The sequence below is a fragment of the Salvelinus fontinalis genome, chromosome 36, assembly GCF_029448725.1.
Source record: "Salvelinus fontinalis isolate EN_2023a chromosome 36, ASM2944872v1, whole genome shotgun sequence".
In the NCBI taxonomy this organism is placed as follows: Eukaryota; Metazoa; Chordata; class Actinopteri; order Salmoniformes; family Salmonidae; genus Salvelinus; species Salvelinus fontinalis.
The window spans coordinates 613,267-628,988 of NC_074700.1; the positions used below are offsets into that span (position 1 = coordinate 613,267).

Below are 15,722 nucleotides of genomic sequence, written 5' to 3' on the forward strand. Positions count from 1 at the left end.
ACTGAGTGTACAAAACATTAAGAACACTAATATTTCCCTCCGAACAGCTTCAATTTGTTGGGCATGGACTCTACAAGGTGTCGAAAGTGTTCCACAGGTATGCTGGCCCATGTTGACTCCAATAATTCCCACAGTTGTGTCAAGTTGTCTGAATGTCCTTTGTGTGGTAGACCATTCTTGATACCCACAGGAAACTGTGGGTATCTGACCGTGAACCACAGCAGCGTTGCTGTTCTTGAAACAAACGGGTGTGCCTGGCACCTATTACCATACCCTGTTCAAAGGCACTTAAATATTTTGTCTTTCACATTCACCCTCTGAATGGCACACATACACAATCCATACACAATCTGGCCTGTTTTCCGGACCTCTGGCAGTCTCTATGGGGGTACCACAGGGTTCAATTCTCGGGCCGACTCTTTTCTCTGTATATATCAACGATGTCGCTTTTGCTGCGGGTGATTCCCTGATCCACCTCCACGCAGACAACACCATTCTGTATACATCTGGCCCTTCTTTGGACACTGGGTTAACTAACCACCAAACGAGCTTCAATGCCATACACCACTTCTTCTGTGGCCTTCAACTGCTCTTAAACGCTAGCAAAACCAAATGCATGCTTTTCAACCGTTCGCTGCCCGCACCCGCCCGCCCGACAAGCATCACTACTCTGGGCGGTTCTGACCTAGAATATGTGGACAATTACAAATACCTAGGTGTCTGGCTAGACTGTAAACTCTCCTTCCAGACTCATATCAAACATCTCCAAACCAAAATCAAATCTAGAATCGGCTTTCTATTTCGCAACAAAGCCTCCTTCACTCATTCCGCCAAACTTACACTAGTAAAACTGACTATCCTACCGATCCTCGACTTCATCTACAAAATAGCTTCCAATACTCTACTCAGCAAATTGGATGCAGTCTATCACAGTGCCATCCGTTTTGTTACCAAAGCGCCTTATACCACCCACCACTGCGACCTGTATGCTCTAGTCGGCTGGCCCTCGTTACATATTCGTCGCCAGACCCACTGGCTCCAGGTCATCTATAAGCCTATGCTAGGTAAAGCTCCGCCTTATCTCAGCTCACTGGTCATGATAACAACACCCACCCGTAGCACGCGCTCCAGCAGGTATAACTCACTGGTCATTCCCAAAGCCAACACCTCCTTTGGCTGCCTTCCCTTCCAGTTCTCTGCTGCCAGCGACTGGAACGAACTGCAAAAATCGCTGAAGCTGGAGACTTACATTTCCCTCACTACCTTTAAACATCAGCTATCTGAGCAGCTAACCGATCGCTGCAGCTGTACATAGTTCATCTGTAAATAGCCCACCCAATCTACCTACCTCACCCCCACATTGTTTTTATTTACTTTGCTGCTCTTTTGCACACCAGTATCACTACTTACACACCATCATCTGCTCATCATCATCTGCTCATCTATCACTCCAGTGTTAATCTGCTAAATTGTAATTACTTTGCTACTATGGCCTATTTATTGCTATACCTCCTCATGCCATTTCCACACACTGTTTATAGACTTTTTTCTTTCTATTGTGTTATTGACTGTACGCTTGTTTATTCCATGTGTAACTCTGTTGTTTCTGTCGCACTGCTTTGTTTTGATGGAGGAATTCAGATATGACGTCTAGGGCTGGGAGTTAACAGGGACCTCATGATATGATTTTTATCACAATTCTTAGTTACTGATATGATATGTATTGTGATTCTCACGATTTTCACGATTCTATATGTATTGCGATTCAATACGGCAATTTTATTGCGATTTCATGTTCCAAACATTTTGCTCACTGTATCGATTTTAATAAATCAGCCCAATCTAGTTTGTATTTTTTTCAAATTGTCGTCTGCTGCAGAGATGCATGAGAAGTTCGTTTTGATAAGTCTTTGAAATAAAAGTGATGAAAACATGTTGGCTCACTATTTAAAACAAAGATTTAGAACTAGCTATAAAATGAAAAATACCAGAGTTTTGGAGCAGGTACAGCCGACTAGCGCCAGCTAACTCTACTTAGAATAAAATAAAGTACACAATATATACTGTATATTTATTTACAAATAGATTCTTGGAGTCAATGTATTGATATAATTTCGGCCAAAATAATATTGTGATATGTAACTGTATCAATTTGAATAAATCGGCACAATCTACCTTTTCATTTTTTTTTTTACAAATTTGCCGCCGTCTTGGAGCTGGAATTGGGATCATGTATGCTAAAGAATGTTGATACAAAAAAAGCTTAATGGAGAGCGATGTATAATACGACAAACTTAGCAAATGAGGCAACCATGGTAAGTACATGGGGGGGGGGCGGCCATCTTCATGCATGTCTGCCATTACTTTAACCCCTTTTTTCCCCATGGATTTGCCTATAGTTTGGGATTAAGAATAGCTTGAGTGGTTTTCCATTTGGCTGATAAATCTCAAGAGCCTGCTGAGAAACACATTTTTAATCAGGAGCCTATCTTGGTCAGCTATATAATGACTGACATACAGTAGACACAGCACTGCAGTGGTGTCAGTCTCTTGAATCCATTCTCGTCAAATCATCATCACTACGACACTAATGTCTCTCTACTGTCTTCGTCTGCCTGTCTCTGGATTGTAAAGGCATGCTTCACATCTATGTGCTCTTTTTCTTTCTCCCTCTCTCTTTTCTTCGATGTGAAGGCTGTGAGTCCCGGGGCACCAGAGGATGAGAGCAAGCTGTCGGTAGGTCCTGTCTGGTTTGTCTATGTGTATGTCTGTGTCACTATGGCTAGTCTAACTTCTTTCTCTCCTTCCATACTGTACTCAAGAACCATGCGTTCTGTTTTATGGGTCCAACCTGCCTGTAGTATCTCTATCTCTCTCGTAAAACTTTTCTATTGAACATTTATTTAACTAGGCAAGTCAGTTAAGAACAAATTGTTATTTACAATGACGGCCTACCTCGGCCAAACCAAGACAACGCTGGGCCAATTGTGCGCTGGCCTATAGGACTCCCAATCACGGCCCGGATGTGACACAGCCTGGATTCAAACCAGGGACTGTAGTGACGCCTTTTACACCAAGATGCAGTGCCTTAGACCGCTGCTCCACTCGGGTCTGTCTTTGCAATTCAAATATTACTCTCTCAGTACGTCACTAGTGCTACTGAGTTATTATACAATGATGCCTACAGTTTCAAACACTTGAAGACCAGTTAATATATCCAAAATGCTAAAAATAAAGTTATTGATCAGAGAGTGTTTTGCTAAAAGTCCTGAGAACCAATATAGGCAACCATGAAATATTAAATTTACATTTTGTCCAAAAAGGCCCCAAAACTGTTTTGAACAGCAAAAGGAGAATTCTCAGCGGATTCCACTAAGCTGCATCCTTGTGGCCTTTCACAAACAGCGCAGACAGTCTTGTGTGTCCCAACCCGCTCACAACCATATGGCCCTAAGAATTAGCAGCTGACACCTACTGATTGGGCCAAAGCATCACCACAGGCCAGCCAAAGCAGGCACACTCAAAACAGCTGACGCCTATGACGGTGGCCGATATCCCACATATCTCAAGTTCAGCTCAAACCACCAGAGTAACCTTGGCAAGGCTATTTTGGCGATATCATGATGACCACTTTAGCTGTAATCGGTTGCTTTAACCTATGGAGTGGTGCATTCTGTCTGATACCCCTGGCCCTGTGCCTGTTTTAGCATTAGCTGCTATTGAATTAAGCTTACATTTAGCATGAAAGCTTCTGGCTTTCATGCAAAGGATGAACGGTGAATCATATGCAACAGAGTCTCATTAAAGATTATGGTATTAGGCACAGTAGACCTGTCAGAAAGGGCTTTGATTGCTGTGTTGGAGGTGGAACTGCGTTAGAGCTGTCAAATCCACAAGCGGCTCCTGACAATATATTGTACCTAAAGCGGACATTGCCATTGGCTGCACAGAGTTGCATTAACAGCAATCCCATGCAGCCTTGACGAAGGCAGTTGACAAAACGTGTTTTACTAGCCTGAGTTACAATACATTTTTCAATGTAAATGTAAATGTATTTTAAAGGAGGGCTAGCTCTGAAAAATTCCCAAAATCTGGCAATTATTTCAGGTCTGGTACCAACGTTGGGCCGTGGGTGTGGAAGATTCAGCAGGCTACTAGCATTACACACCTGGCTAAAAGTTTCCTGTAGCTTTTTACTGGGATTGATTTGCACTTTTCGCACCAAAGTACGTTCATCTCCAGGAGACAGAACGTGAGCGGTATGACGGCTGCGTGGTCCCATGGTGTTTATACTTGCGTACTATTGTTTGTACAGATGAACGTGGTACCTTCAGGTGTATGGAAATTGCTCCCAAGGATTAACCAGACCTATTTCTGAGGTCAAGGCTGATTTTCTTTTGATTTTCACATGATTTCAAGCAAAGAGGCACTGAGTTTGAAGGTAGGCCTTGCAATACATCCACAGGTGGACCTCCAATTGACTCAAATGATGCCAATTAGCCTATCACAAGCTTCTAAAACCATGACATAATATTTTGGAATTTCCAAGCTGTTTAAAGGCACAGTCAACTTGTGTATGTAAACTTGTATGTAAACTTGTATGTAGACCCACTAGAATTGTGATACAATGAATTATAAGTGAAATAATCTGTCTGTAAACAATTGTTGGACAAATTACTTGTGTCATTCACAAAGTAGATGTCGAGACCGACTTGCCAAAACTATAGTTTGTGAACAAGACATTTGTGGAGTGGTTGATACACTTAGGTTGGAGTCATTAAAACTAGTTTATGTAAACTTCCGACTTGAACTGTACGTAAATTGTGTGCCCTCAGACCTAAAGCGAAGCAAAAGTCATTCCGCTACTCAAGAATAGTAAAGCCCCCTTTACTGTCTCAAATAGCAAACCAATTCAGCCTGTTACCAACCCTTTGTAAACGTTTGGATAAAATGTTGTTTGACCAGATACAATGCTATTTTACATTAAACAATTGACAGACTTTCTGCACGCTTATAGGGAAGGACATTTAACACAAATGACTGGCTGAGGTTTGGCTGAGAGTCCGAGAGAAATTGGCTGAGAGAAATTGATGATATAAAAGTTTGTGGGAGCTGTTTTAGACTTCAGTGTGGCTTTTGACATTATCGATCATAGTCTGCTGATGGCAAAACGTATGTGTTATGGCTTTACACCCCCTGCTATAATGTGGATGAAGAGTTACCTGTCTTACAGAACACAGAGGGTGTTCTTTAATGGAAGCCTCTCCAACACAATCCAGGTAGAATCAGGAATTCCCCAGTGCAGCTGTCTAGACCCTTTACTCTTTTCAATCTTTACTAATGACATGTCACTGGCTCTAAGTAAAGCCTGTGTGTCTATGTATGCGGATGACTCAACACTGTACACGTCAGCTACTACAGTGAGTGAAATCATTGCAACATTTAAAAAGGGTCTGCAGCCAGTAGAATGAGTGGCAATAAATAAGTTAGTCCTAAGTATTTCTATAATTAAAAGCATTGTATTTGGGACAAATCGTTCACTAAACCCTGAACCTCAACTAAATCTTGTAATAAATCATGTGGAAATTGAGTAAATTGAGGTGACTAAACTGCTTGGAGTAACCCTGGATTGTAAACTGTCATGGTCAAAAAATGTTGATGCAACAGTAGCTAAGATGGGAAGAAGTCTGTCTATAATAAAGCTCTGTTCTGCCTTCTAACACTATCAACAAGGCATGTCCTACAGGCCCTAGTTTTGTCACACCTGGAATACTGTCCAGTCGTGTGGCCAGGTGCCACAAGCCTTTGTCCTTCAGGTATTTCCTTAGGGGAACAGCCAAGGACTTGAAAGGATTGTGTAATAGTGCCATTGTTTGTTGACAGCGTTGACCTCCTTTTGCAGGCTAGGCCACGTCTCCAGAGAGGTGGCAGCTCAGCCTCCCTGCACAACAGCCTGATGAGAAACAGCATTTTTCAGCTTATGATCCACACACTGGACCCGCTCAGTGAAGGTAAGCAGTTATCCAACATACACAACACTGTTTCTCTATTCCTGTCTTGCTACTAATGTTTACACAAAGCGACATGGTATGCCTTGGTTTTATCTTTGCCTGGTTCACTTCCATACAGTGCCAGAAGGTTAACAGGTGTTCATAATCCCGGTTCTCTTCAGTTTAACCCAGGACTTTCTGTCACTCGACCAACATTCAATGGAAAGAGGTTGAGTTGTTGCACATACGTTTTTGCAATTAGATCGATTCTAATAGAACCATGTTCTTCATGGCTATTTGATAAATAAATATAGAACACACCATAAAACCTATATTCCGATGCTGTGAAACGGATTTGTCTTCAGTCTACCATAAATGTAGCACTATCCACTACTATCCCTCTCAGAGCAGTACAGTAGTATAATGTACTTCTAGTCACTTGCTGCTCTGACTTACAGTATAGCTCTGAGAGCTGTAAATAACATTCCCAGGTTAAACCTGTGGCTTCGGCCCTATACTTTATATTGTGATTTATTGAAGCAGAATTTTGCTTGTTATTTCAGACCAGGGCTCTGTAAACATATACAGTACCACATAGGAGCCTAGTGAGGGGAGGACGACTCATAATAATAGCTGGAATAGAGTGAATGGAATGGTATCAAACACATGGAAAGAACAGAAAGGCCCACGCACTGTACATCCCCCTAATTACCACCAAAGTTTATTTGTCACGTGCGCCGAATACAACAGGTGTAGACCTCACAGTGAAATGCTTACTTACAGGCTCTAACCAACAGTGCAATTTCAACAAACAAAAAAAGTATTAGGTGAACAATAGGTAAGTAAAGAAATAAAAACAACTGTAAAAAAGACAGTGAAAAATAACAGTAGCGAGGCTGTATACAGTAGCGAGGCTATAACAGTAGCGAGGCTATATACAGGGACCGGTTAGTCGGGCTGATTGAGGTAGTATGTACATGTAGATATGGTTGGTTAAAGTGACTATGCATATATGACAAACAGAGAGTAGCAGTAGCGTAAAAGAGGGGCTGGCGGGTGGTGGATGGTGGGACACAATGCAGATAGCCCGGTTAGCCAATGTGCGGGGGCACTGGTTGGTTGGGCTAATTTAGGTAGTATGTACATGAATGTATAGTTAAAGTGACTATGCATATATGATAAACAGAGAGGAGCAGCAGCGTAAAATAGGGGTTGGGGGGGCACACACTGCAAAAAGTCCAGGTAGCCATTTGATTACCTGTTCAGGTACCTCTTATGGCTTGGGGGTAAAGACTGTTGAGAATCCTTTTTGTCCTGGACTTGGCACTCCGGTACCGCTTGCCATGCGGTAGTAGAGAGAACAGTCAATTTTTAGGGCCTTCCTCTGACACCGCATGATGTAGAGGTCCTGGATGGCAGGCAGCTTAGCCCCAGTGATGTACTGAGCCGTACGCACTACCTCCTGTAATGCCTTGCGGTCAGAGGCCGAGCAATTGCCGTACCAGGCAGTGATGCAACCAGTCAGGATGCTCTCGATGTTGCAGCTGTAGAACCTTTTGAGGATCTCAGGACCCATGCCAAATCTTTTTAATTTCCTGAGGGGGAATAGGCTTTGTTGTGCCCTCTTCACGATTGTCTCGGTGTGTTTGGACCATTCTAGTTTGTTGGTGATGTGGACACCAAGTAACTTGAAGCTCTCAACCTGCTCCACTGCAGCCCCGTCGATGAGAATGGGGGTGTGCTCGGTCCTCCTTTTCCTGTAGTCCACAATCCTCTCCTTAGTCTTGGTCACGTTGAGGGATAGGTTGTAATTCTGGCATGACCCGGCCAGGTCTCTGACCTCCTGCCTATAGGCTGTCTCATCGTTGTGGTGATCAGGCTTACCACTGTTGTGTTGTCTACAAACTTAATGATGGCGTTGGAGTCATGCCTGGCCATACAGTCGTGGGTGAACAGGGAGTACAGGAGGGGACTGAGCACGCACCCCTTATGGGCTCGTGTTGAGAATCAGCGTGGCAGATGTGTTGCTACCTACCCTCACCACCTGGGCGCAGCCCGTCAGGAAGTCCAGGATCCAGTTGCAGAGGGAGGTGTTTAGTCCCAGGATCCTTAGCTTAGTGATGAGCTTTGAGGGTACTATGGTTTTGAACGCTGAGCTGTTGTCAATGAATAGCATTCTCACGTAGGTGTTCCTTTTGTCCAGGTGGGAAAGTGCAGTGCGGAGTGCAATAGAGATTGCATCTGTGGATCTGTTTGTGCGGTATGCAAATTGGAGTGGGTCTATAGTTTCTGGGATAATGGTGTTAATGTGAGCCATGACGAGCCTTTCAAAGCACTTCATGGCTACGGACGTGAGTGCTATGGGGTCTGTAGTCATTTAGGCAGGTTGCCTTTGTGTTCTTGGGCACAGGGTCTATGGTGGTCTGCTTGAAACATGTTCGTCCAAACTTCGTCCAAACAAGTCAAACTACATTTCTAATCAATCATTAGGTACCCTAATATGTAAATAAATGATACAATTTAATACGGAATGTAGTGTGTTCAATACCGGAGATAAATAACGAAGTGTGTGCCCTCATCCACGCGCGCCACAAGACTACAGTCCAAATGAGAGCCACCTTGAAAAAACACCTGAGAATGTGTTCTATCCAATGCTACCAATTATATGCATATCCTAGCTTCTGGGCCTGAGTAACAGGCAGTTTACTTTGGGCACGTCAGTCATCCAAACTTCCGAATACTGCCACCTAGCCTTGAGAAGTTTTAAAGGTCTTTCTCACGTCAGCTACGGAGAGTGTGATCACACAGTCGTCCAGAAGAGGTGATGCTCTCATGCATGCCTCAGTGTTGCTTGCCTCAAAGCAAGCATAAAAGTGATTTAGCTCGTCAGGTAGGCTCGTGTCACTGGGCAGCTCGCGCTGTGCTTCCCTTTGTAGTCTCTAATAGTTTGCAAGCCCTGCCACATCCGACGAGCGTCAGAGCCGGTGTAGTATACGATTCAATCTTAGCCCTGTATTGACGCTTTGCCTGTTTGATGGTTCGTCAGAGGGCATAGCAGGATTTCTTATAAGCTTCCAGGTTTGAGTCCCGCACCTTGAAAGCAGCAGCTCTACCTTTTAGTTCAGTGCGAATTTTGCCTGTAATCAATCCATGGCTTCTGGTTGGGGTATGTACGTACGGTCACTGTGGGGACGACGTCCTCGATGCACTTAATGATAAAGCCAGTGACTGAAAAGCCAGTGACTGGTGTACTCCTCAATGCCATCGGAAGAATCCCGGAACGTTCCAGTCTGTGATACCAAAACAGTCCTCTAGTTTAGCATCTGCTTCGTCTTACAACAAGGAATCCACAAGGAAGTTTGTTAGGTCGAAGGAAACCATTTGTTTGATGTGTTTAATGTCTTTAATACCATACCTATCCATTCATCCCATTCCAGACATTACTATGAGCCCGTTCTCCAATTTTAAGGTGCCACGAACCACTCACTGACAGTGAGTCATGGTGTCTACCAGTCTCCCTGCTCTGTTTCTTTCTTGTGTCACTGAGCTCACAAAAAACTGTGGGCACCTCAATTCCCCCATGTGAGATGAGGTCTTAATTTCCATCTCATATCTGAAGGGGAGGATGGAGTCAAATAATGCACCTGCTGTTTTAGCCGTTTGTAATTTAGCCAACTTTTTGCAAATTACAAGTCTTCAGGTATTCCCTGCTTAAGATTGGTCCTGACCATGGACTTGGTTGAAGTTATTTTCCTATCACTACTGTCTACTGTGGTCTGTGGTCCCGTGTGGCTCAGTTGGTAGAGCATGGTGCTTGCAATGCCAGGGTTGTGGGTTCGATTCCCATGGGGGACCAGTACAAAAAAAGTATGAATGTATGTACTTGTAAGTCGCTCTGGATAAGAGCGTCTGCTAAATGACTTAAATGTAAATGTCTATCTTCAAAACAAAGTGACATCAGTAATGAAAAAATATGTGGTGCTTGTGAGCTCAAGTAAATTCCAGATCCAGTCCAAATGAAGACTCTATCAATATTATTGTATTTGCTTGAGCTATGCCTCTCCAAGGACATAATATGATAAATATAGCTACAGTGCCTTCAGAAAGTATTCATTCCCTTGACTTATTCCACATTTGTTTTGTTACAGCCTGAATTCAAAATTGATTAAATATGTTTTTTTTCACCCATCTACACACCCATCTTTCACCCATCCCCATAATAACAGCGTGAAAACATGTTTGCAAATAAATTGAAAATGAAATACAGAAATATCAAATTGACATAATTATTCGCACCGAGTCAATACTTTGGCGCCGATTACAGCTTAGAGTCATCTGTATCAGCTTTGCACATCTGGATTTGAACATTTTCTCCCAGTCTTCCTTGCAGATTTTCTCAAGCTCTGTTACAGTAGATGGGGAGCGGCGGTGAACAGCAATCTTCTAGTCTTTCCACAGATTTTCAATGGGATTCAAGTCTGGGCTTTGGCTGGGCCACTCAAGGACTTTCACATTATTGTTCTAAAGCCATTGCAGTGTTGCTTTGGCTGTATACTTGGGGACATTGTCCTGTTGGAACATAAATCTTCGCCCAGTCTAAGGTCATTTGCACTCTGAAGCAGGTTCTCATCAAGAATTGCTCCATTTATTTAGTTTACTCTATCCTTACCAGTCTCACAATCCCTGACACTGAAGCATCCCCATAGCATGATGCTGCCACCCATGCTTCACATTTGTGTGGGCATTAGATGGGTGATGAGCTGTGCCTGGTTTTCTCAAGACATAGCACTTTGCATTCAGGCCAAATAGTTATATTTTTGTCTTATCAGACCACATAATCTTTTGCCTTAATCTCTCATAGTCTTTCACGTGCCTTTTGCAAACTCCAGGCGTGCTGCCATGTGCCTTTTTCTCATGAGTGGCTTCCATCTTGCCACTCTCCCATAAGCCCAGATTGGTGCTGTGCTCCCAACTCAGCCAAGAAACTCTGTAGCTCTGTCAGAGTTGTCAATCAGTTCTTGGTCACCTCCCTGACCAAGGTCCTTCTTACCAAGTTTGTTTCAGGCAGCCAGCTTTAGGCAGAGTCTGGGTAGTTAAATATATTTTTTAATTTCCCAATGATGGAGACCACCGTTCTCTTGGAAACTTTCAACATTCCAGAAATGGTTTTATACCGTTCCCCAATTCTATCTCAGAGATATATGGATAGTTCCTTTCTGCTCTGACATGCACCGTCAACTGTGGGACCTGTTATAGACAGGTGTGTTTCTGTCTAAAATGTCATGTCTAAACAATTGAACTGGCCACAGATCTCAAGGATGATCAAAGGATATTGTGTAGATGGGTGAGAAAATATATTTTTTAAATACATTTTGAATTGAGGCTGTTACACAACAAAATGTGGAATAAGTCAAGGTGTATGAATAGTTTCTGAAGGCACTGTATGTCATGGTGAGAGTCCATATAATGGTACTTTCACAAACACTATTAGCCCACAGATATGTGTAGTGCTTTTATCCTAATAAGTGGCTGCTAAGGGAAACATCTTAGATGTAATGTGAGCTCAGTGTAATATCGGGAATCTAGTGAAGGAGAGCGCTGATTTATTTTAATCCAAGTTGAAAACCTATTAGCTATTTACAGAGAAATTATAAATGGCATCGCGTCAGGGCTGAATATGCCAATTCAGTGGGGAGGTGCAGTGTCATTCCAATCTGATCCCATCAAGGGAGTAGGGTGAAAATATCACCCAATTTTGCAATGCAAATAGAAAGGCAAGGAACTTGAGGATGCCCTGAATGATTTGCGTTCCAAAAGATTCTCCATGTTAAAGCTTAGACAAAGGAGATTTTTGAAGTTCATAGAAACATAGCAGCCATGTTTTTATATGTAGTTGAGCATTTACCTTTTTTAAATAAGTGAGTACCGAATACATTTTTGAAACGCAGGTGAGAAGAAATATTGTCAATAGTTTTAAAGGAGTAAATGTCTAGTGTTGACCTGTAAAATGGTCTGCCGTTCTGAGGACTGGTTGTGTAGTCAATTGTACTGGGAGTTGTAGTTGGACTGGAATGATTTCAGCTTTTACAGTCTTCACTTTCCTGGAAAGCTGAGCCTTCAATTAAACGATTCAAAAATAATATTAACAAATTGTGCCCTGACTGACTGCTAAGTGACTATTACAATGCATCACCTCCTAGTCACACTCCTAGATGCCCCATTACCCACTTACCATTATTTACATTTAGTTGTTCCATCTGGCTGATAAAGTTCTAAATCACAGTCTGGTATGGGAATATACATGTGTGAGGGCATAGTGTGGTGCAGAAATAAATGCAACCGTGCAACCTTCTCCCTCTTTCAGTTTGTTTAGCAGCCACTGTATGTGGTTCTCAAATAGATTTCAAATACTTACCACATGGTGGTTAAATCATTTTTGTACCATGTGATCCTTTAAGTGATTTGAAACATTGTGCAGTTCCTTTAAAAGATAATGGAATGTTGTTAAGATTATAAATTATTCAGACCAGTCTCAGAGTCAGTGTTTTCCATATTATTTACATGGAAAGATCCTGACTATGCAAAGTAGCCTTTATTACTAAACCAAATCAATTAAAAGTTCATTTGTCATATACACAGGATACATCAGGGTATAAACGGTGCAATTAAATGCTTACTTGAGAGCTACCTCTCAACAGTGTAGTGAAATATAGTAAAAATAAAAGTAACAACAATAACACAATAAGGCAATAAGTGGTAAACAAAAATGAAAAAGTATAAAATAAAAGTAGTAGTAAAACTAGCAGCAGTAGAGCATTAAGATGTGGTGGGAAATATACACTGAGTATACCAAACATTACGAACACCTTCCTAATATTGAGTTGCACCCCGACCTTTTGCCCTCAGAACAGCCTCAATTCGTCGATGCATGTACTCTACAAGGTGTCGAAAGCGTTCCACAGGGATGCTGGCCCATGTTGACACCAATACTTCCCATAATTGTGTCAATTCGGCTGGATGTCCTTTGTGTGGGGGACCATTCTTGATACACATTCTTTAAAAACGCAGCAAAATTGCAGTTCGTGACACAAACCTGTGCGCCTGGCACCTATTACCATATCCCATTCACTTAAATATTTTGTTTTGCTCGTTCATCCTCTGAATGGCACACATACACAATCCACGTCTCAATTGTCTCAAGACTTCAAGATCCTTCTTGAACCTGTGTCCTCTCCTTCATCTACACTGATTTAAGTGGATTTAATAACAAGTGGCATCAATAAGGCAGGTAGCCTAGTGGTTATAATGTTGGGCCAGTGACCGAAAGGTTGCTGGATCAAATCCCCAAGCTGACAAGGTAAAAATCTGTAATTCTGCCCCTGAACAAGGCAGTTAACCCACTGTTCCCTGGTAGGCAGTCATTGTAAATCAGATTTCTTTCTTAACTGACTTGCCTAGTTACATTTTAAAAGAATAAGGGATCATGGCTGCGGCTCCCCATCGTGGGGCTCCTGAGTGTTGCAGCGGTCTAAGGCACTTTATCTCAGTGCTAGAGGTGTCGCTACATACCATGGTTTGATTCCAGGCTGTATCACAACCGGCTGTGATTGGGAGTACCATAAGGGGGCCCACAATTGGCCCAGTGTTGTCCGGCTTAGGGGTAGACTGTCATTGTAAATATTTGTTTTTTCTTAACTGACTTGCCTAGTTATATAAAAGTCAAATAAAATAAATAGCTTTCACCTGGTCAGTCTATGTCATGGAAAGAGCAGGTGTTCTTAATGTTTTGTATACTTAGTGTACACGATAGAATATACAGTACCCACTGGGAAAAACTAGTTGAATCAACGTTGTTTTCATGCCATTTCAACCCCCCAAAATTATGTGATGATGCTGAATCAACTTGGAAAATTGATTGGATTTGCAAAATGTAATCAACATAATTTTTGATGTTTTACGCTACCTGCCCCTCCCCCCTCTGAAGCATAGGCTACAGTAATCTACTGATGTAACAAGCGATGTTCCCTCTAGGACTGCTGCGCAGAAGAAATGTGATGCCTTGCAGAGACATCTTCACTGAGTTTGCACTATATAGATGACATTTTTCTCTGTGATCGAATCAACATTTCAACCAAAACCAACGTCAGCCCCTTTTCAATGCAACAAACCAAAACAAATCTAATTCTGCAAAATTGAGTCTGTAATTTTGTTGTAGGCAGAGCCAGAGTGCAATGGTGTAGAATTCTATTGGCTGGGGTAGCACACAAGTGTTCTTTCAATCACCCATGAGTGTTGATATTATTTTCTAGTTAGCGAGTTATTATCCCCGTTATCGATAAGTAAAGGTCAGCAATGGGGGGTTACTGCTTTCTACAAAAGCACAAAACGTGTAGGCCACATTTCAGGCAGTCTTTGAAAAAACAGTCAAGAAAGAAGCTTACATCTTAATTAAAGGGGCGGTGTTGTATTTTGAGACAGGCTTGAGTATGAAAATAAGCCAATAAGAAAGTGGTTTCTTGCATCATACAACACAATGCAATTTACAGTTACCCATTTGGCCCATAGTGTTACAGATCAAGTAAAAAATGATATCAATAATGTAAAAACATTTTTTAAAGTCTCATGCAATGTAGGCCTACATTGAACACCACATATAGGCTACTGTAGGCTAAATCATATAAATCAAAGGATATTTCCATGTGGAAGTGGGATTTGCTCCATTGGTTTTGTGGGTAGGCCTACATTATGCTAAAGAAGCCACGAAAGCCTATTGGCTACTGGCTAAAACTGTAAAGGTACAGCCTCAGTGTTCACTGTAAATCTCTCTGTAAAAAATCTCTCAACTTTCAAGTTTCTGCTCACAAGACCTAAAATTTGCTCAGTCCCCCAAAATATTAGAGGGAACATCAGTTAAAAACGTGATTTAGAAGATAGGAAGATACATTGTTCATTAGAAAAGAATGGAAACATTTTTCAATGCTTGTTAAGGATGCTATAGTTTCATATTGGCTTTATTAACTGCAAAAAGGTAAGACATGTTTTTAATTCTGGTGCCGCACTACACACACAAGCGTGTTAGCAAGCTAGCTCTGGTCCAGTCAACTCTCATAAGTTCAAAGACATTCAAAGCCGCTCCTCTGTAGGTAACGTATAATTCTGTGGGCTTAATTCAGATAATGCATGTCATAACAAGACATCCAACGCTTCAAGCAGCCTCCTCCTGCACCCTCTTTCAATCTCTCCCCGCCTGCATCTCGCACCCTACACTTGTCTGTCCACCGCACATGTAAACAACTATCTTGCCCGCTACATGGCAAGCTGCTCTATCTGCACTGATTGGTGAAGTAATTGAATTAGCTAAATGTAAAAAATAATCAATTTCACAGGTTAAAAATGAAACCGAAAGGAATTATTTAAACCATGGTTTAGAACCTTGTTTTGCTGGTCGGAACAGTGGAATGGAACAAATATTTCGGGGATTCTGTTCAGAATGAAACGATTGGAAAATAAAGTGCAAATAATCTCTGAACCTCATGTTTGTGCGGGTGGACGGCTAAGGACGCTGTTTAACAGTCTTATGGCCTGGAGGTAGAAGCTGTCTGAGACCAGATGCTCTGCTACTGTCTGCCCACACTGGATAGGGCAAGCAGAAGCATCAGTCAAAGACAGAGCCAAAGTATCTTGTTCTTAAGCCTCACCAACCCTTGCAGGCTTTTAGACCTTAAGTGGCTC

General features: G+C 42.2%; 1 protein-coding gene across 4 annotated transcripts in view; it reads left to right on the forward strand.

Moving 5' to 3' along the window:
* LOC129835031 (sodium/potassium/calcium exchanger 2-like) overlaps positions 1–15,722 on the forward strand; it is a 149,725-nt gene that overhangs the window by 62,416 nt on the left and 71,587 nt on the right. For 3 of the 4 annotated variants that reach the window (XM_055900359.1, XM_055900360.1, XM_055900357.1), the window contains exons 3-4: positions 2,695–2,736; positions 5,903–6,011. In XM_055900359.1, the coding sequence (XP_055756334.1) occupies positions 2,695–2,736; positions 5,903–6,011 (151 nt within the window). The remainder of the gene's footprint in view (positions 1–2,694; positions 2,737–5,902; positions 6,012–15,722) is intronic. The other variant, XM_055900358.1, reaches the window with a different exon arrangement.